The sequence below is a fragment of the Saimiri boliviensis genome, chromosome 15 (genome assembly GCF_048565385.1).
Source record: "Saimiri boliviensis isolate mSaiBol1 chromosome 15, mSaiBol1.pri, whole genome shotgun sequence".
Taxonomy (NCBI): domain Eukaryota; kingdom Metazoa; phylum Chordata; class Mammalia; order Primates; family Cebidae; genus Saimiri; species Saimiri boliviensis.
Window position 1 is genome coordinate 71841865 of NC_133463.1, and position 20136 is coordinate 71862000.

A 20136-nucleotide genomic window follows, 5' to 3' on the forward strand; every position below is an offset into this window, starting at 1 on the left:
TAATTTTTTATTAACAAAAGTAAGCATTGTTAATGCTTATGTGACAGAAAATGGAAATTAGGAGAATAAAATAATGAGATTTTCAACTTTGCTATCAGTTTCGTGCTCAGTTGTCCATTTAATAACCTGAATCTCTAATAAAATAGGGTTACATAATGTGTTTCAACTTTTTACTCTTATAAAAAATGCTTAACATACACTTGTCTTAAAACCCTTTGCCCATTATTCCCAAAGGACTTTTTTTTTTTTTTTTTTTTTCTGGAGATGGAGTTTCACTCTTGTCACCCAGGCTGGAGTGCAGTGGCGCAATCTGGGCTCACTGCAACCTCCTCCACCTCCCGGGTTCATGCCTCAGCCTCTTGAGTAACTGGAATTACAGCCACCCATCACCATGGCTGGCTAATTTTTGTATTTTCAGTAGAGACGGAGCTTCACTGTGTTGGCCAGGCTGGTCTCAAACCCTTGACCTTAAGTGATCTACCTGTCCCGGCCTTCCAAAGTGCTGGGATTACAGGTGAGAGCCACCACACCTGGCCAGTGTGCTTTATTTTTTTAATTTTTATTTTTTTTAGAAATGGGGTTTCACCATGTTGGCCAGGCTGGTCTCGAACTCCTGACCTCAGGTGATCCGCCCACCTCGGCCTCCCAAAGTGCTGGGATTACAGGTGTGAGCCACTGCGCCTAGCTGAGTGTGCTTTATTTTTAAAGTAAAATTGATATTCAAAATTATATCTTGTTTTCATTTAACTCTTTAATAATATTAGGTGAAATTTTTTAAACTGTCATTTAGAATTTTGTGACTTGCCTAGTCCTTATAGTATACCTAGTTTTTAAGGTTTTTTTTTTTTTTTTAAGTTAATAATAATTTATGAAGTAATCTAATCAGTATTACCCCTTATCATATATTAGACATGTTTTTTTCTCCAGTGTAAGAAAAGAGTATTTTAATAAAGAAAAATAACTACTTGTATAATTTTAAATTTAAAGAGTTCTATTAATCTTATGTGAAAACTAACTTTTTCTATTTCTCCATAGGTTTTCTTTCTACCATTAAGTAATACCATCCTCAGCTGTTTTAAAGATAATTCCATTTTTGCCTGGGAGTGTGACACACTTTTTTGCAAATATCAACTGCCAGCTCCACCCGAAAGCTCTAGTATATCATACAAAGTGTTTGCTGTGACCAGGTAATGTGCATTTTAAGACACTAGGAATATTTAAGAAATTTAATTTCTAGTAAAAAAATTATAAATTTTCATTTAGTTTTTATTTAGTATTTTTTTGTCATATTAGAAAAAGTTACCTTCAAATTTAGATATGGTCTGCTGACGTTTTGTTCATTGTGCAAAATATCAAATATACACAAAAATAGAAAAATACATGAACCCCTAAGTAATTTTGTTTTTGTTTTTGTTTTATGTTGTTTTATTTATACCAACCTTTCCTACATCAGAGCCCCTAAATATTTCCATAAGCTACAATAATCATCAATGAATGGCCATTTCTATTTTTATCAATAACTTCACCTACTGCTTTACTGCATTGTTTGAAGCAAAGCCTAAGCATATAATTTTATCCATAAATATTTCAGTTTATCTCTGAAAGATAAGGGCCCTTTTGGAAACAGAACCAGAGCATTATAACACTCTTTAAAAATTAATAAGAATGTCTTAATATTGTCATATAGCTAGTCATTGTTGAAACTTCCTTAATTTGTCTAATAACTGGTTTTTATCATTGATTTGAGTAAGAAGCAAAACAAGGTTCACACAATGTATTTTGTTGATATATTCGTCTTTTGTTTTTTCCTTGTAGTTTATTCATTAAATAACTAGTCTTTTCTCCTCTAGAGTTTTCTGTAGTCTGGATTTTCCTCTTTGTCTTCACATGGTGTTGTTTAATATGATCCTCTGTTACCTGTATTTTTCCTGTACACTGGTTATACCTGTATTTCTTAAAAACTGGAGGCATGATCTGATTTATGGACAAGAAGGCATTATAGGTGGTTTGTGTACTTTCATCAGGAGCATCGTAGAACAGTTTCTTGTTTGATGTCTGTAGCCATTGGTAATCATTACCTAGATCCAGTACAGCCTTAGAGGTTAGCAAAATAGGCCTGTTCTAATTCTCTCATTTCTTCTTTGCTTATTAACTAGAAACCTGTAGAAAGAAATGTCCTCTCATCAACCCTTTGGTCATTTTGATGTACGGTTGTTAAGGAAAGGCAGGATAAATGCTTCATTTTCCCCTCTTTTTTCTTAAACTAATTTTCAAAGGAATGAATTGGTTTATTGACATCTTTCAAAGGTGGCCAACAAAGTTTTTTATCTTCAATCTTTGTAAACTCATAGGCTTAGAGTAGTTGACATGATGGAATCATTCTAACAACACATCTGTTTACTGCTTACAATTCCAACCAATTTCAGTTCTCTGATATCTAATGACAAGAGTGAAGGCCTGTTAAAGTTTTTTGCACTGGTAAAACCCACAGCTCAAAATTGTGGGAGTGATTAACTGAGCCAAAGGCCTTCATTCACATGTTTACCACGTTAAAATACCACACAGTGTTTTCTTAAAAGGTTAACCACCTGTGAACCAATTAACGTTAGCACTAAGATTTAAATAAACTGTTAGGCACAGGATTAGATCAGGCATCAAAAAACCCTGTGGTTCCCTAGTCAAGTCACACAAATCCCCCAATTTATTTTATTTTATTTTATTTTTATTTTTTTTGAGGCATAGTTTTGCTCTTGCCGCCCAGGCTGGAGTGCAATGGCACAGTCTCAGCTCACTGCAACCTCCACCTCCCAGGTTCAAGCGATTCTCCTGCCTTAGCCTCCTGAGTAGCTGGGATTATAGGCAGGCGCCACCACGCTTGGCTAATTTTGTATCTTTAGTAGAGATGAGTTTCTCTATGTTGGTCAGGCTGGTCTCGAACTCCCAAACTCAAGGTGATCTGCCCACCTGGGCCTCCCAAAGTACTGGGATTACAGGTGTGAGCCACTGTGCCCGACTAGCCTGTCACCATTGACATGTTTTAATACATTGCAGTTGTCATTCTTAGAGATGTTCCAGTTCTCTCATCTTTGACTAGTAGGATCCTCTTTGAGTTGGCTTTGGCATCCTTTTAGTACAACTCCAGTTGCCTGTGATAGCTTTCATGCTTTCTGGTATGACAAGATGTTCCAAGCTTATCTTGTACAATTCCTGCCCTAACCCTGGAATTAGCCATTTCTCTAGAGAGTCTAGGTTCTTGAAATACCATTTCAAGACCCTAGTGTGGATGCTAGGGATTCTCATTTTGACTGGGCTGTTCATCGTTTCTAGCCTTGTTAGGGGAGGGAGCTACGAAATAGATGTTAATTCCTCTCTTCTCTCACCCTGTTCTAAGTCATCAATAAATCCCATCAACTTGACCAAACTATATATTGAACTGGTCAATTTGTTTTTATTCATTGCTGTGGTTATTACCCTAATCCAAGCTACCCTAGCCTCTTTTAGACTACTATAATAACCTTCTTATTTGTGCTCCCTGTTTTCAATCTCATTTCCTATAGTCATTCTCTGCACAGCAGATAAAGTGGTTTCTGTAAATCAGTAAGTCAGATCATGTCACTTTCCTATTGAACCTCCTTCATCACTTAGAGTAAAATCCAACCCCCAACTCCTAATTTCCCCCGAGGCCTTCTGTCATCTGGCCTAGGCCTTCCTCGCTTCATCTCCTTTCCTTCCTCTTGGTCTGCTCTAGCCACATCTGAGTATAGCAGTGTATTTCCTATAGCAGTGCACTTGAGTAACCTCGTAACTGGCTATTCCAGCCAGTCTGGAATACTGATCAGGATAAAATTCTTCCTCCAGATCATCCCAAGACTGGCCTATTTGTGTCATTCAGGTAGCAGATTGGATCCTTTCCCAACTTTTATCACTTTTTTTTTATAGTTCTATATAGAACTTATCACCAGCTCTGATCAAGTTCATGTATTTGTTTGCCTTCCTCTAAACTGAAAATCTTGTAAGAGCAGGATTACTTGACTTATGCAGCGTTAACTGACTCTCCCTGGCTTCTGGAACCATAGTTGGCTTACAGCAGACACTTGAAACATAATCATAGTATTATCACACTTTTTAAAAATTAATAAGTCCTTTACAAGTTTTTGTTGAATAAATGAGCACTGGCCTTGCAAGTCAAAACAACTTATTCTTTTTGTACCTTATTAAGGTAGCTTTCTTTGAGCAGGAAGAAAGTTTGTGCCATTTTGTTTTTTCGTATAGCCATCTACCATCAATTCTGTATAACTGTATGTGAAATATAGAAAGTTGGAATAGTGTTAAGTGACTTTTGAGATTATGCTATAAAATGTCAGTGATAGGTAGAAAACCCACAATCAGGTCATTAAACAAATGTTTGTTAAACTGGTGCCTTACAGCACAGTAGGCAAAAAATATATACCATAAATCTGAGCTGTCCATGCAATTATTTAAATTAATACAAATTAAATAAAATTTAAAAATAATGTCCTCATTAGCATTAGCCACATTTCAGGTGCTCAATAATCATGTGTGACTAGTGTGACCATATTGGATAGCATAGATGACAGCACATTTCTGTCATCACAGAAAGTTCATTTGGACAGTGCTGCTATAAACAGTTGAACCTGTTTTACTTTTTTGTTACATAGAGATGGCCGAATCCTGGCTGCTGGAGGCAAGTCAAATCATCTTCATTTGTGGTGCTTGGAAGCTAGACAGCTCTTTAGAATTATCCAGATGCCCACTAAAGTTCGAGCCATTCGCCATCTAGAATTTCTTCCTGATAGTTTTGATGCTGGTTCTAATCAGGTTAGTAACATAAATGTAGGGCACTGTACTTTTAAAGAATGAATCCATCTCTGAATGTATTAACTCTTTTTTTTTTTTTTTAAACTCTTAATTATTTAACTCACATCATGGCTGTTACGAGAATTTGAAATTATAAATATGTTATTTTTGTGAATAGTCTAGAATTGAAAAAAAATTTCAAAATCTTGTATTCTTTATTGACAGTTTGCCCTTTTTATAAAATCAACATACCATAAATCTATGTTGTACTTTATGGTTTGCAGTGAGCTTTATTTAGCATGTTATTTTTCATTGGATTCTTAATTCTTTGAGCATAGGCAGGAAAGCTATTCTCCCCATTTTACAGATTATAACACTAATACCTAGAAACATGGACTTACCAACATTCCTATTAATTGTAAGAATTAAAGATTGGACTAGACCTAAAAGTTTTTCATTGTGTTGTTCTTTTATTTACCCTAACTGGTTGCTTACTCCTGTGAAACATGTTTTTATCGGTATCTTTCCTTAGTTGACAGAACACTTCTTCCCCCATCCCCCTCCACTTATTCCTTTTTAAGAGTTGAGTTCTGTCAAACCTTAACTTCCTTATTTCAAATAGACTGTCATAAATTTTGTATTTTAAGAGATTAGATATATGTTTTATGTATGTATGTATACATATGCATGTATGTATGTATCATGTCTATTTTACTTATGTTTTTGATTAGGTAATATATTCACGTGGTTGAAAACATAAAATGGCATACAGTGGGAAGTCTGTCACGCCTTTTGACCATTTGTCTAGTTGTTCACCCCCCTCCCCATATACACTGTTGTTATATATAATGTTATGTTCTTCCTATTATTTTATACAGCCTTGTACCTTTTATTCTTTGTTTTTTTCTTGTTGTTTTGAGATGGAGTCTAGCTCTGTGTCCCAGGTTGGAGTGCAGTCGTGCAATCTCGGCTCACTGCAACCTCCGCCTCCCGGACTCAAGCGATTCTCCTCAGTCTCCCGAGTAGCTGGGACTACAGGCATGCACCACCATACTTGGCTAATTTTTGTATGTTTAGTAAAGATGGAATTTAACCATATTGGCCAGGCTGGTCTCAAACTCCTGACCTCAAGTGATCCACCCGTCTCAGCCTCCCAAAGTGCTGGGATTATAGATGTGAGCCGTTGCACACAGTCTGCCTTTTATTCTTAAGTTGGAAATTGTTCTATATCAATGCAGAACTTTTTTCTTTTTTACAGCTGCTTAGTGTTGCATTTTATTTTTTTAAACAGTGTTGGCACTTAACCTGTTGTTAGTCCTTTTCTATTACAAATACTGCTGCACTGAATAACTTTTCACAAGTGTCATTTCGCGCATCCTTTTTGTAGGATAAAATCCCAGAGTTGAAATAGCGGCTTAGAGGTTATGTGCATCTGTAATTTGGGTAGATCTTGCCCAGATGACTTCCAGAGAAGTTGCATCAACTGCAGATGATGGGCTTTGCTTTCTACAAGCCAACCAACAGAAGAACTTTAGAGTTACCTCCAAACTGCCTTTTACAGTCTTTCGTATGATAGGTGACATCAGCATTTCAAGCAATTACATGGTAGCATCGCTTACCAGCCACTGGCACTGGGAAGAGAATCTGCACTTAGATGAGGCAGCACAGGGGTTTACTTGCTTAAACTTTTTAATTACATGTTTCTAGTTTTTGAAATTATGAGTTAAAATTTAAACTATTTTTCCCCCTTAAAAGACTAGCTTCCCTCTTACCCCTCCGCTATCCTTGCAACTCACAGCCTCTCCATTCTCCAAATGTTAGTTAAAATATTTGCGGAAAACAGGCAGACAGTGGGGAGCCTCAATGGGAGTGACAGGTTTGTGTGGGGGCAGCAGGACTGATGTTAGCGCTGACTAACTGTGGAAAAGTTCGGGAAGGCAAACCCTCCACCCGTCTTGTTTCTGATAGCCCTTGTGGTGAAAGTTAGAAACTGTCTTAGTCTGTTTTGTGCTACTGTACTGGGATACCACAGACTGGCTAAGTTATAAGCAATATAAGTTTATTTCTCACAGTTCTGGAGGCTGAGAAGTCCAAGATCTAGAGGTTGGCATCTTTTGAAGGCCTTTGTTCTCTGTCATAATATAGTAGAAGGCATCATATGAGTGAGAGAGGGAGGGAGGAATGGGTGGGGGACAAGAGGGAGCCAAACTCATCCTTTTATACCAAACCCAGTCCCACAATAATACCATTAATCCTTTTATGAGGGCAGAGCCCTGATGCCCTGATCACCTCTCATTGGGCCCTATCTGTCAGCCCTGTTACATTGAGGATTACGTTTCCAATACTTGCTGTTGGAGAGACACATTAAAGTTACGGCATTGTCTAATCCTCTCTGTCCCCCATACATGTCGTCAGTGGGCATGATCTGCCTGTGGGAAAGGAAGATACTTCGGGCACCTTTCCATAGTCCACCACGATGAGTTTCTTGCTGATTCTGGTTGGAACCAGGGCATAATCAACATGTGCCGTAAGTTGTGATTTTAAGATATATAATATCAGGCCAGGCACAGTGACTCACACCTGTAATCCCAGCACTTTGGGAGGCCAAGATGGGCGGATCACCTGACTTCAGGAGTTTGAGAGCAGCCTGGCCAACATGGTGAAACCCCATCTCTACCAAAAATACAAAAGTTAGCCAGGTGTGGTGGTGCATACTTGTAATTCCAGCTACTCAGGAGGCTGAGGCTGGAGAATCGCTTGAATCCAGGAGATGGAGGTTGCAGTGAGTGGAGATCATGCCATTGCACTCCAGCCTGGGCAACAAGAGCGAAACTCCATCTCAAAAATGATAATAATAATAAAATAAAAGATATAACATCTTACTGAGAATAGAATTTTCCCTAGGTGTCCCCCTCAAAATACGCACACACACACACATACTTACACACACAAACGCTGCATACATATAAAGACGTGTATTTAGTTTGACTTTCAGATATTTGACTATCACATGTTTTTAGGAATTTATGGGGTTTTTTCCCTACTCTTAGGTTCTTGGAGTACTAAGTCAAGATGGTATTATGAGATTTATCAATATACAGACTTGTAAACTGCTCTTTGAGATTGGGAGCCTTGATGAAGGAATTAGCTCATCAGTAATTAGCCCACATGGACGGTACATTGCATCTATTCTGGAAAATGGAAGTCTAAACATATACTCAGTTCAGGCTTTAACACAAGAAATAAATAAGGTATGTATGATCAAATAATCAACATCCGCTTTGTAAAAACATTTAAATATTGTATCATCAAGAATAAAATCCTGATGCTGCTATTTCTAACTTAGCTGGAACTTACCATTTTTCTGGATGTGTTTTGTTGCTCTGACTCCCAAAGCCACATCTCTGGCCTTGATTTGTCACATATGCTCCATTCTTAAATTGCTACCTTTCTGGCGGACATCTCTGTTTGATGTCTCTCTCTCATTTAAGGTGTTACTTGTTACCTCCTTCCCATGAGTTCTTCAATCCTGGTTTCTTCATTTTTGTCTCACATTTTCTTCCCGTCTCGTAGGCTAGAAACCTTGAAGCTCTATGACTTCCTATCCCTTTATTTCCTAAACCCAGTCAATACTAAGTCATATAACTTCTTAAATTTGAAATATCTATAAATGTGCTGCCTGTTCTCCACCTCCATAATTGCTATCCTTGTATTGGTCTTCGTTAACTACTCTAGAGTAACAGTAATTTAAAGAAATACCTTAAACTTAGGCCAAGCATGGTGGCTCATGCTTGTAATCTAAGCACTTTGGGAGGATGAGGCAGGTGGATCACCTGAGGCCATAAGCTGGAGACCAGCCTGACCAACATGGAGAAACCCTGTCTCTACTGAAAATACAAAATTAGCTGGGCGTGAGAGCGGGTGCCTGTAATCCCAGCTACTTGGGAGGCTGAGGAAGAATTGCTTGAACCCAGGAGGCAGAGGTAGTGGTGAGCTGAGACCAAGCCATTACACTCCAGCCTGGGCTACAAGAGCGAAATTGCCTCAGAAAGAGAGAAAGAGAGAGGGGGAAGGAAGGGAGTGAGGGAGGGAAGGAAAGGAAAGAAAAAGAAAGATCTTAAACTCGAAGGAAGGAAGGGAGGGAGGGAAGGAAAGGAGAAGAGAGGAGGGGAGGGGAGGGAGGACAGATCTTAAACCCCGGCCCTCAGTGCCTGCCCTGCCCATCCTTCCGTCTTCTAAAATAATTCATTATCATTTCTTAACTAATGTCACTTAGTGCTTCCTTCCTGTGTTTGTTGAATTAAGTCCAAGCCCTTCTGCCTGGCTCTCAGTATTCTCTCTAATCTTGTCTACCTATCTAACTTACTTCCTCCAACTCATAACTTCCCTCATTATCCCCCATAGACAGCATCCTTATTTCTGCATCTATTATCCACACCATTCATTTCACTAAAATGCACACCTCACTCCTCTTCTCTGCCTATCTAAAATTGCCCCAGCTAACAAGTCATATTGTCCATGTGTCTTCCAGTCTGGAATAGCACCATAGTGGCCCTCACAGAGACTTTGATGATCACCTGGTCTCACCCTTTTATTTTACACAGGAAGAAGTTCATTCTCAAACTTAATCACATAGCTAGTAACTAGCAGTTCTGGGTGTTCCAGTTCTTCCAAGATCACATAAGATTGGGCGCATTTGAAGTAGTATGGCCATAGATGGTGTTCTGATTCCTAATACCTTCTTTTTTTTATATGCCTCCTTTTTTTTTAATCTTTTAAAAAAATTGTACAAGTAGTTATTGTCTCATTGCAGAAAAGAAAAGAATATACAGAATAGCAAATAGGCAAATACAAATCTCTGAAAGCCTCACCACACCCTTCTTAGATGGTTCTGATTTATACTTTCCCAGTTTCTTTTCTATGTGTGTAAATATATAGTCACTCCTCCTTATTTGCTCATTCTATACATGAGAATTCTCCTAGTCACTAAAATGTATTTGCAACTTCAAAATTAATACTTGCAGTGCGTTCATGGTCATTCAGGGACATGCACAGAGCACTGAAAAATTTGAGTCACCTGATACCCTTTCTCCCTGCTGAAGTCAAACAAGGCAACTCTCCGTCTTCTTATTTCAGCTCTCATAGCTTAAACAAGTATCCTATTTGTCGTCTACTTAATGCCTTTTTTTTTGCATTTTGAGGCTTCTTGTTAAGATTTTACTGTTTAAAGTTGTCCCCAAGCATAGCGCTGAAGCACTATTTATTGTTTCTAAACACGGGAGGCTGTGGCGTACCTTACAGAGAAAATACGTGTGTTAGATAAACTCATTCAGGAATGAGTTGTAGTGCTATTAGCTGTGAGTTCAGTGACAACAAATCAACGAAATGAATTAAATAAGATGTCTGTAAACAGAAACACATAGAACAAGGTTATGCATTGAATGGTTAATGAGGCTCTCAGGAACTGGACCCCATGTTTCCCCAGGAGCAGTGTTTCAGTATTCACTGATTGAGTGTTCATGGTGACTTTATAGAACCAGTGCAAATAGTGAGAATTCACTGTATATCTGTGTCTGTGTGTGCGTGCAGGTACACATGCATGTGTGTGTGTATGCATACATTTTCTCTAAACATGTAGGATTATACTCTGCTCTTTTGCTCTTTATATGATTATACTATATATATTTACATTATAATATGTGCTATATATTAATAAAGTTTTTAAAATGTACTAATATCGGCTCTTACTGAGAGAGTTTTCAGCCTCTTTGAATAGTCAGTTTTACAGTACCAGCTAAACCTTCTTCATAGAGGCAGGCAGAGATCTGAGAAAAACAATGGTAAGAGTGAGTCATTTAGTTCCTTTCTGCTTGTTATCTGTTGAGCAAATTGAGATCACATGAATAGAAAAGCTAGCTTAGAAGTAGAATGGTCTTATTTTTTGGACGCATTACCAATACCATCTGTCTTTTGGCTCTTCCGGCCTACGTTAATGTTCAGCTCTCTATTCTCTATAAATCTAACTCCCCTTTGTCCCATTCTTACCAGTTTTATTTTCTTGTCATCGGAGAATTTCTGGTATTGTGGTAATAGAGCAAATGAATTCTTATGTGTTGAAGGTTTAACACTACAAAGGTATGTCAGATCAGGTCATTCTCAGGTTCTTTTTGGGAGGTTATACTTATGGTAGAGGGGAAGGCTCAAATGGGAAATTGTGACATTAGATGGAAATTTTAATAAAAATTTAGAAGAATGGATTGAAGTCAAAAAATAGTTTAAGGATATTAAAGATGGCTAATATTCATAAGTCAGACCACTATTAATCTCATCCCATAGATGAAGTAAAGAATTGAATTATAAACTATAAATGGTCATTGTGCTTGAATTGTATTTAGAACTTAGAAAGCCTGAGTTACCTTATTTGCTCACTTCCTTTGAAGAACGAAGATCTTTTGATTTCAAAGAGAATATTATTTTTGGAGAAAATGTTCTAGTGAGTAATGTTACTTTAAGTAAATTGAAGTTGTTTGGGTTTTTCTCCCTGTTTGATGGGCCCCATAAAGATGAAGGTATAGATTCTAAGTCACATTGTCTGAACTGTTTCAGCTGTTGATACAATAAGGAAATAATACAGATTGCTAAGCAGATTAAAACTTTCAACCAAGGGATAGAGAGGCAGAGGTTTCATGCTTCTCGAAGAAAGTCCTTTGACAGTTTCCTCTTAGCCCAGAGAATATGAGGGTACTTCTGTCAGAATTCTAGAGGGCCATACCTCTAACTGTGCCTTTTTTTGTTGTGGATAATAATCACCATACTAACTTTATCATGTATGTGTAAACATGGTTTGGTATTAAATGATTTAAGATCGGCTTTCAAGGAATAATTATATTTATTTCTGTTGTTAATCATGTATATTATGTTCTTCAAAGGAATTCAGCAGAAATTTGCTTTGATTTTTTTAGTCAAAGCAAATGTTCCTAGATATTTTACTTAGGTTTTTTGCTTGAAGAATAATTCTGCATATTAAGACATGTTATTAAAGCAAATTTTGAAAGTCATATATTAACAAGTCTCTCTTCCAAGGATATCCATTAGAATATGTATATTTATTTTTCCTTTTAGCCACCTCCACCTTTAGTGAAAGTTATTGAAGATTTGCCTAAGAATAAACTGAGTTCCAGTGATCTTAAGATGAAAGTAACATCAGGAAGAGTTCAGCAGCCAGCAAAATCTAGGGAAAGCAAAATACAAACTAGAATATTAAAACAAGACCTGACTGGTAATTTCGAAAGTAAAAAGGTAAGAATATTTGGTAATTAAATTTTGTTTGTTATGACTCTGCTATAGACAAGTCTCGTGATTTCTAAGCTATCACCACTCTTGCCTCTCTTGGGAATTAAAGGAGGAGAATAAATGAAGAGAATAAAGTTGTAGATGAAATTATGCACAAGCTGGTCTTACTCCTGTCCTCGAGTGATCTTCTCACCTCAGCCTCCCAAAGTGCTGTGATTACAAGCATGAGCTGCCACACTCAGCCATATTACTTTGAGAAAGAAAGAAAATATAGCTATTAATAGAGAATGTACATTATTTTCAAGGGATTTTAAAACTTTTTAATGACACACACACATATATGCAAAGTACACATTAAATATACACACAGCTCAGCAAACTTTCACAAACTGCACACACCATGTTACCAGCACCTGGATCAAAAACTGGGACATTACCATCAGCTTCCTGCCCCATTCCATGCTCCCTCTCTCCCTTACCCCCAGAATAACTATTCTACTGATACACTGTAGATTAGTTTAGTAAATACTGTCAGTTTTCCTAAGTGGTTGATTGAAAAGGTGTAGATTTACATTCCTACCAGCAGTATTTCAGAGTGCCAGTTGCTCCATATTCTCACTAATAATGCCTCATACTTTCCACATTGATTTTAGTACAGTGTCCTTCCTGATCCATGGTTTCATTTTCCATTGTTTTGGTTACATGTAGGCAACTGTGCTCCAAATAAATTAAAAGGAATATTTCAGAAATAAGCAACTCATAAGTTTTAAATTGCACACCATTCTGAGTAGCGTGATGAAGTCTCATGCCATCTTGCTCTGTTCCACCTGGCACGTGAATCATCATTTTATCTGGCATAGTCACTCAGTAGCCTCTTGCTTATCAGGTCTGTCACAGTATCACAGTGCTTGTGTTCATTCAAGTAACCCTTATTTTACTTAAAATCTTCTCCAGAGCAGAAAAGTACCGATATTCACATATTGTCAGAATTGTTCTGTTTTATTAGTAGTTATGATTGTTAATCTCTTACTGAGCCTAATTTATAAATTAAACTTTATTACAAGTATGTATTTATGGGGAAAAACATAAATATATTTAGGGTTCAATATTACCTCTAATATAAATGTTAGAGACCTGGTGCCCAAGATTTTTACTAGAGGCTGGTTCTGTAGGTACGTTGTATAACAGGCTTCAAATTTCAGACTCCCAGAAGGAAGGCGGGCATTCAACATAAACTGCATTGTACGAACAGTTTAAGCACAGTGAGTGACTCTTAATTGGTTCTGGGGGTGGTAAGAACTCTCCTGAAATTCAACTTCTAGACACCAGCCAAAGGCCAACCTTGCAAGTAAGCCCAGTAAGGGTAGCAGGCTCAGACCAGCTTGTGTTACATTTTTTCTGCACATACACATTTCCACATGAAGAAATAGAGCATTACCAGTAGCTGTGGAGGCCCCTGTGTGCTTACCCCCCATCATATTTTTCTCCCTGCTCCGTATATATGTGTATATAACCATTGTCCTCACTTTGTGTTAATTATGCCCTTGATTTTCTTTATAGTTTTATAACCTCTTCATGTAACTCTAAACAAAATATTATTTCTTTAAAGAAAAAACTGAATAGCAGACACAAGCCTAGCCTAGTTGTGTTAAGATTGGGCAATATTGTTTCTATTTGATGAATGCTTTAATGCAAAGATAAGCTGAATGATATCTCTCAGACTTTCTGACTTCAGCTTTCCTAAGAGTTTGCAGGACCTTTTCTGGGAAAACTGGTGGGAATGGTCATGAATAACTTTGGGAAGTAAAAGGCTCATCCTGTCAGGGTATCTGGAAGCATTGTAGTATGGATCATATCTGGATATCCTACAGAAATATGTCAAGGAGTAGAGCTGCTTCCAAGGAAACCACAGCCAGCTCTAAAAAGTAGGTCAAAGTAGAAGACTTCAATGGGGTGAAATGTAAGTCCTCAACTAATCTTTGCATTAGCACATGGAAAGGAAAGAAGGAACTTTATTAGCTTGTAGTCAAGACAGGAACAGATCAAATCGAGGCCAAACTCCGCAGGTCATTTTATCCTTGTTTAAAAAGAGGCTTCAGTGGCAGCAGATATTTTGATGATGAAGGCAGTCTTCCTGGATCATATTGCTTTCATTTGCACTGGTTGCCCTCTATACTTTGCACATGGCACTCAAGTGGGAAATCTTCATTTACCATCATCTTGGGTTTTCCCTTCACTCTTCTCTTACATTGGACTACCTGTTTATTGTGGTAAAAAGAGCACTAAATCAGAAAGTCTGGCTTCAAGTCTTGAGCCAAGATTTAGCAGATTTGCGACCATGAGCAATTCACCAAACTTCTCTGATTTTCCCATTTTCTCAAATAAAGGAAGACATCTCATCTGTTTCATATAGTTGTTAGATCCAGTGGAGATAATATATGAAAACAGCTTTATAATCCTAAATTCTATAAAAAATTTTTTATTAAAATAAAAGTTGATTTAAAAGTTTCAGATATAAAGGACTATCAGCAGGAACTGATGTCTGTTAGGATAAAATGGTGAACTACACATGTTATTCTGCCAGACTTGTCCTTGATGGTTTAAGGCTAGGAATTGCCTAGAAGTTTAAGGAAAGAGAAAGATGGGGGTAAAGCTAGCTGAATCGATTGCTCTTTGATGCAGGGGTCAGCAAATGACAGTCCATGGGCCTAATTCAGCTGTTCAAGCTGAAAATGGTTTTTGCATTTTTAAGTGGTTATATATAAATGTATACTATTCTTGATTTTTCTTCTTGGCCCACAAAATCTTAAAATATTTACTAACTGGTCTGTATCAGCTCTTTTTCACACTGCTATAAAGAATAGTACCTGAGACTGGTCAATTTATAAAGAAAGGAAGATTAATTGACACACAGTTCCACATGGCTGTGGAGGCCTCTGGAAACTTACAATCATGGCAGAAGGGGAAGGGGAAGCAAGTACTTCTTCACAAGGCAGCAGGCGGAGAGAGAGAGGAATATGTGGAGGAGGAACCGTCAAACACTTAAAAAATCATCAGATCTCTTGAGAACTCACTATCACGAGAATAGCATGGGGGAACTGCCCCCCATGATCCAGTCGCCTCCTGTTGGGTCCCTCTTTCAACACGTGTGGATTATGGGGATTATAATTCAAGGTTAGATTTGGGTGGGGACATAGAACCAAACCATATCTTAGCCCTTTACAGAAAAAGTTTGTCAGGCTTATCTAGGGAAGATACTATATCGTGAACTTTATTGGCTATGTATATGCATGCTCAAGAGAGGGAGAGATGGGAGTGGGGGAAACACCTGTGGTACACAAATGTTTCTATGTGTTATTTTCTAAAGTTAGAAAGTCACTGGGGAACTCGATTACTATTTGTTACCTTTTCAGTTTTAATGATTATGTCATTTATTAGTACTGTCTTTTTCTTTATAGAATGAATTACCAGATGGATTAAACAAAAAGCGTTTACAAATATTATTAAAAGGCTATGGTGAATATCCAACAAAATACAGGTACAATTTAAATTCTGTATGTTACATCAATTTTACTCAAAAAAAATTTGGGGGGTTAAAATATATTTTTATTTCAGAATGTTCATTTGGCGCTCTCTGCTACAACTGCCTGAAAATCATACTGCATTTAGTAGCCTCATAGATAAGGGGACTCATGTGGCGTTTCTCAACCTTCAGAAGAAATACCCCATCAAAAGTAGGAAACTACTCAGAGTATTACAGAGGTATGCTCTATATATTGCAGCAACGTGTATGAGACCTATAACTAATAATTGCAGTGTTTTAAAATCTGTTTATAAAATATTGTTTGGTCAGTTTGATTATCTTTATGTGATATGTTGTTTTAATTTTTAAAATGTACATAAACATATTACATATGAATATTAGTTTGTATTGCATTCTAGAAAATAGGACGCTTTCCGATTAATCTAAAAGAACATTCTAGCACTTTAGGAGGCCAAGGTGGGTGGATCACCTGAGGTCAGGAGTTGGAGACCAGCCTGGCCACCATGGTGAAATTTATGATGTCTCTACTAAAAATACAAATATTAGCTAGGTGTGGTGGCGGGCACCTATAATCCCAGCTATTCGGGAGGCTGAGGCAGTAGAATCGCTTGAACCTAGGAGATGGAGGTTGCAGTGACCCAAGATTGTACCATTGTACTCCAGCCTGGGCAACAGAGCAAGACTCCATCCAAAAAAGAAAGAAAAGCAAGAGGCATAGTAGAAAGAGCTTTGAATTAGAAGGCAAAAGACCTAGTAACAGTAGCTCATCCTTTAACATGCTTTTCCTGTGTTGGGCACATTTAACTTATAGGTAAAGAAACTGAGGCATAGAGAGATTAGGAAATATGATCAAGTCACAGCAGTGGTAGAGCTAAGATTAAGCCCAGGTTCTAGAGTTGAAGACTTTTTTAAAAAATGCTTTTTTATGGCCAGGTGCAGTGGCTCATGCCTGTAATCTCAGCACTTTGGGAGGCTGAGGTGGGTGGATCACCTGAGGTCAGGAGTTCAAGACCAGCCTGGCCAACAAGGTGAAACCTCATCTCTACCAAAAATGCAAAAAATTAGCTCATTGTGGTGGCAAGTGCCTGTAATCCCAGCTTTTTGGGAGGCTGAGGTAGAAGAATCACTTGAACCTGGGAGGTAGAGGTTGCAGTGACCTAAGATTGCGCCATTGCCCTCCAGCCTGAGCAACAAGAGTGAATCTCCATCTCAAAAAAAAAAAAAAAAAAAATGTATTCTGAAAAATTTCAAGCATGAATAAAAATAATGTAACAAATATCCCATGCCCATCACCTGGCTTCAGTGGTTACCAACTCCTGGCCAATCACGTTGGGTGAATATTCCCACTCACTCGACACCCCACAGGCCAACATGTACACACTCCCTCTGCTAAATATATAGATATGTATCCCTAAAGGATAAGGACTCTTTTTCTTTACCATAAGCATGCTACCATACTCACACACAAAAAAGAATTAATAATTCTTTATTCAAATATTCAATCAGCATTCCTCTGATTGTCTTAAAAAAATTTTTCTTATGTAAACTTGTTCAAATCAGGGTTCAAACAACCTGTACACATTCTATTTAGTTGATACCCCACTGAGTTTAATCTATAGATTCTGACTACCTCTTTTTTTTTCATTACAATTTATTTGTTGGAAGAAACCAGGTTATTTAATCCATACAGCCCTCTATGTTCTGGATTTTGCTGATTTTATTTCATAGTGTTGTTTAGCATGTTTCTCTTCCTTCTGAATTTACTATAAACTGACACTTAGAGCTAGGGGCTTGATCTGAGCCAAGGTTTTTATTTTCTCCATTTGGTAATTGTTTCTTTGGCTTGCAAGAAAACTTCCTCGGAGGTTTTATGTACTTCTGTTAGGTGGATTATAATTCATACCTGACTGTCTCTTTTGGTGATGTTATTGTCCATTGATGATTATTGCTTAGATCCATTATTTAACCAGAGATGAGCAAAACAGTGATAATATAATTCTGTTCCTTCTCATTTTATAAACTGGGAAATTTATCTAAAGAAGAAGTTCTTAGGTTCAACTATTTGGTTACTCTAAGATACAACCCATGTAGGAAAGGCAAGTTAAATGCTTGGTACCTTTTTAAAAAAAAAAAAAAAGTTTTCAGAATAGTAAACTGATTACCTTGGAGCCTTCTAGAGTGATCAGTGTATTATTATGAACTCAGATTTAACATACAGGCCTTTTCAATAGATAGAACCAGTAGTCCATGCTCATATTTTCAATTCAGATTTAATATTACAAAGTTTTTGCACAGCTTCTTTGATTTGATATTTGTATCTTTTTTCTTAGGCTAAAAATCTTGATTTCTAACAATATTGACATAATTCCTTATTTTCTTTAACACACGTAGACACACACACCCACACAATGTTTTTTAAGCTCCATATATGTATACTGTATAATAAAACTATATAACTGTAAATAATAACAATGTGAATATTATGATTATTGAAAACAGTCCAAAATATTTTTTATATTTCTTTTTTTTCTTAGGTTATATCCCACTAGGCATATATAATCAAATTATTGTTTTCATTTCTGTTTTTGTTTTTTTTGAGACAGGGTCTCGCTCTGTCACCCAGACTACAGGGCAGTGGCATAATCATAGCTCACTGTAGCCTTGAACTCCTAGGCTCACCCGATCCTCCCACCTGAGCCTCCCAAGTAGCTGCTACAGGTGTGAACCACCATGCCTGGCTAATTTTGTTTTTAAGTCATCTCTCAACAAAGTAATCAGGTATCAGTCAAAAGATGGGAACTTATTGTTGAATATATAACTTCTATAATTATGAAAGTACTATCCTTAGGAGAACATGTTCTTGTATTTAGGTTGATTTCTAGCCTTTCCAGTAATGAGGATTTCCTTATAGTCTCTGGAATTCCATTTCCTAGACTCAGTAATGTTGCTAATCCCTCCCTCCTGGGGTTGTTCTGAGTATTGTATTGAAAAATAAAAAAGTCTGAAGTAGCCTATTAACTCCATTAACTATATTAGTTCCCTGTTGCCACCATAGCAAATTGCCACACATGTAGTAGCTTAAAAACAACACAGATTTATCCTTAGAGCTTGGTAGGCAGAAGTTCACCATAGATTGGATCTCACTGGGCTAAAATCAGAGTGTCAGCGGGGCTACATTGCTTTCTAGAGGCTCTGAGGAGAATCCTTCTCCTTGCCTTTTCCAGCTTCTGTAGGCTTCCCACATTTCATGACTCAGGCCCACCGTCTTTGTCTTCAAAGCATCTCTCTGACCATCTGCGATCATCTTTGTAGTCGTATTTTCTTCTGACCACAACCAGTAAGGGTTCTTTGATTTTAAGGACCTGTGTGAATAGATTGGACCCACCCAGGTGGTCCAGGATAAATGCCCTCACCCCAGGGTGCTTAACCATATCTGCGAAATCCCAGGTGAAATAATATCTTCATGGATTACAGAGCATGGGCATCTTTTGGGGAGGGAAACAATTTGCATTATTCTGCTTGCCACATTAACTATAAAGTATACTTCTTAGAAAAATAATTTATATTTAAGGCCGGGCGCAGTGGCTCAAGCACTTTGGGAGGCCGAGGCAGGTGGATCACGAGGTCAAGATATCGAGACCAACCTGGTCAACATGGTGAAACCCCGTCTCTGCTAAAAAAATACAAAAAATTAGCTGGGCATGGTGGTGTGTGCCTGTAATCCCAGCTACTCAGGAGGCTGAGGCAGGAGAATTGCCTGAACCCAGGAGGTGGAGGTTGCGGTGAGCCGAGATCGCACCATTGCACTCCAGCCTGAGTAACAAGAGCAAAACTCCGTCTCAAAAAAAAAAAAAAAGAAAAGAAAAATAATTTATATTTAAACAGTAATGAGAGGGAATTAGCCTTAGTAGTAAAAGCTATTATAAAGCTAAAATAATTGAAATTGCTGCTGATATATAAATTGATATGCAGAGTCTAACAATAGACCAAGCTACATTCAAAAATTGACTTGTTCTTAAAGATGACATTTCACAGTGATGAAGAAAAGATAAGTTATTTAGTAAATGACATGGAATAACTAGCTAGCCATCTAGAAACAGTTGAAAGCATACCTCATATCTTACACCAGGATAAATTCTGCTTGAACCAAAGATTTAATTACTTTTCTAAAAAACAAAACCCTCAGAGTATTAGAAATAATGTGGGATTAGCAGTCTGAAACTACTTTATGTGTAGAAGCCACTTTTTGTATACAAGTAACTAAATAGAGATGAGAGCCGGGTTTCTTACACTCAGAGAAATAAGATACAAATTAAAAAAAGGGTTCGAATGAATCTTGCAGTAGTTGATTGGAATCGATAGTGTTGGTTCTTAACATTTGTGCATATAAATAGGCACAGAAAGAAATAAAGATATGTATGTATGTAGGAATTAGTGTACACACATGTATTTCCAAGCCCTGTCTACTGAGAGGGCCTAGC

The 20136-nt window shown here is 37.5% G+C and overlaps 1 protein-coding gene across 7 annotated transcripts in view; it reads left to right on the top strand.

Moving 5' to 3' along the window:
- Positions 1-20136, top strand: part of TBC1D31 (TBC1 domain family member 31) — a 76643-nt gene that overhangs the window by 21497 nt on the left and 35010 nt on the right. For 6 of the 7 annotated variants that reach the window (XM_039464504.2, XM_039464505.2, XM_074387093.1 and 3 more), the window contains 6 exons: positions 1036-1187; positions 4680-4839; positions 7869-8069; positions 11941-12117; positions 15570-15649; positions 15727-15873. In XM_039464504.2, the coding sequence (XP_039320438.1) occupies positions 1036-1187; positions 4680-4839; positions 7869-8069; positions 11941-12117; positions 15570-15649; positions 15727-15873 (917 nt within the window). Of the gene's footprint in view, positions 1-1035; positions 1188-4679; positions 4840-7868; positions 8070-11940; positions 12118-15569; positions 15650-15726; positions 15874-20136 lie in introns of those variants that run through there. The other variant, XM_039464506.2, reaches the window with a different exon arrangement.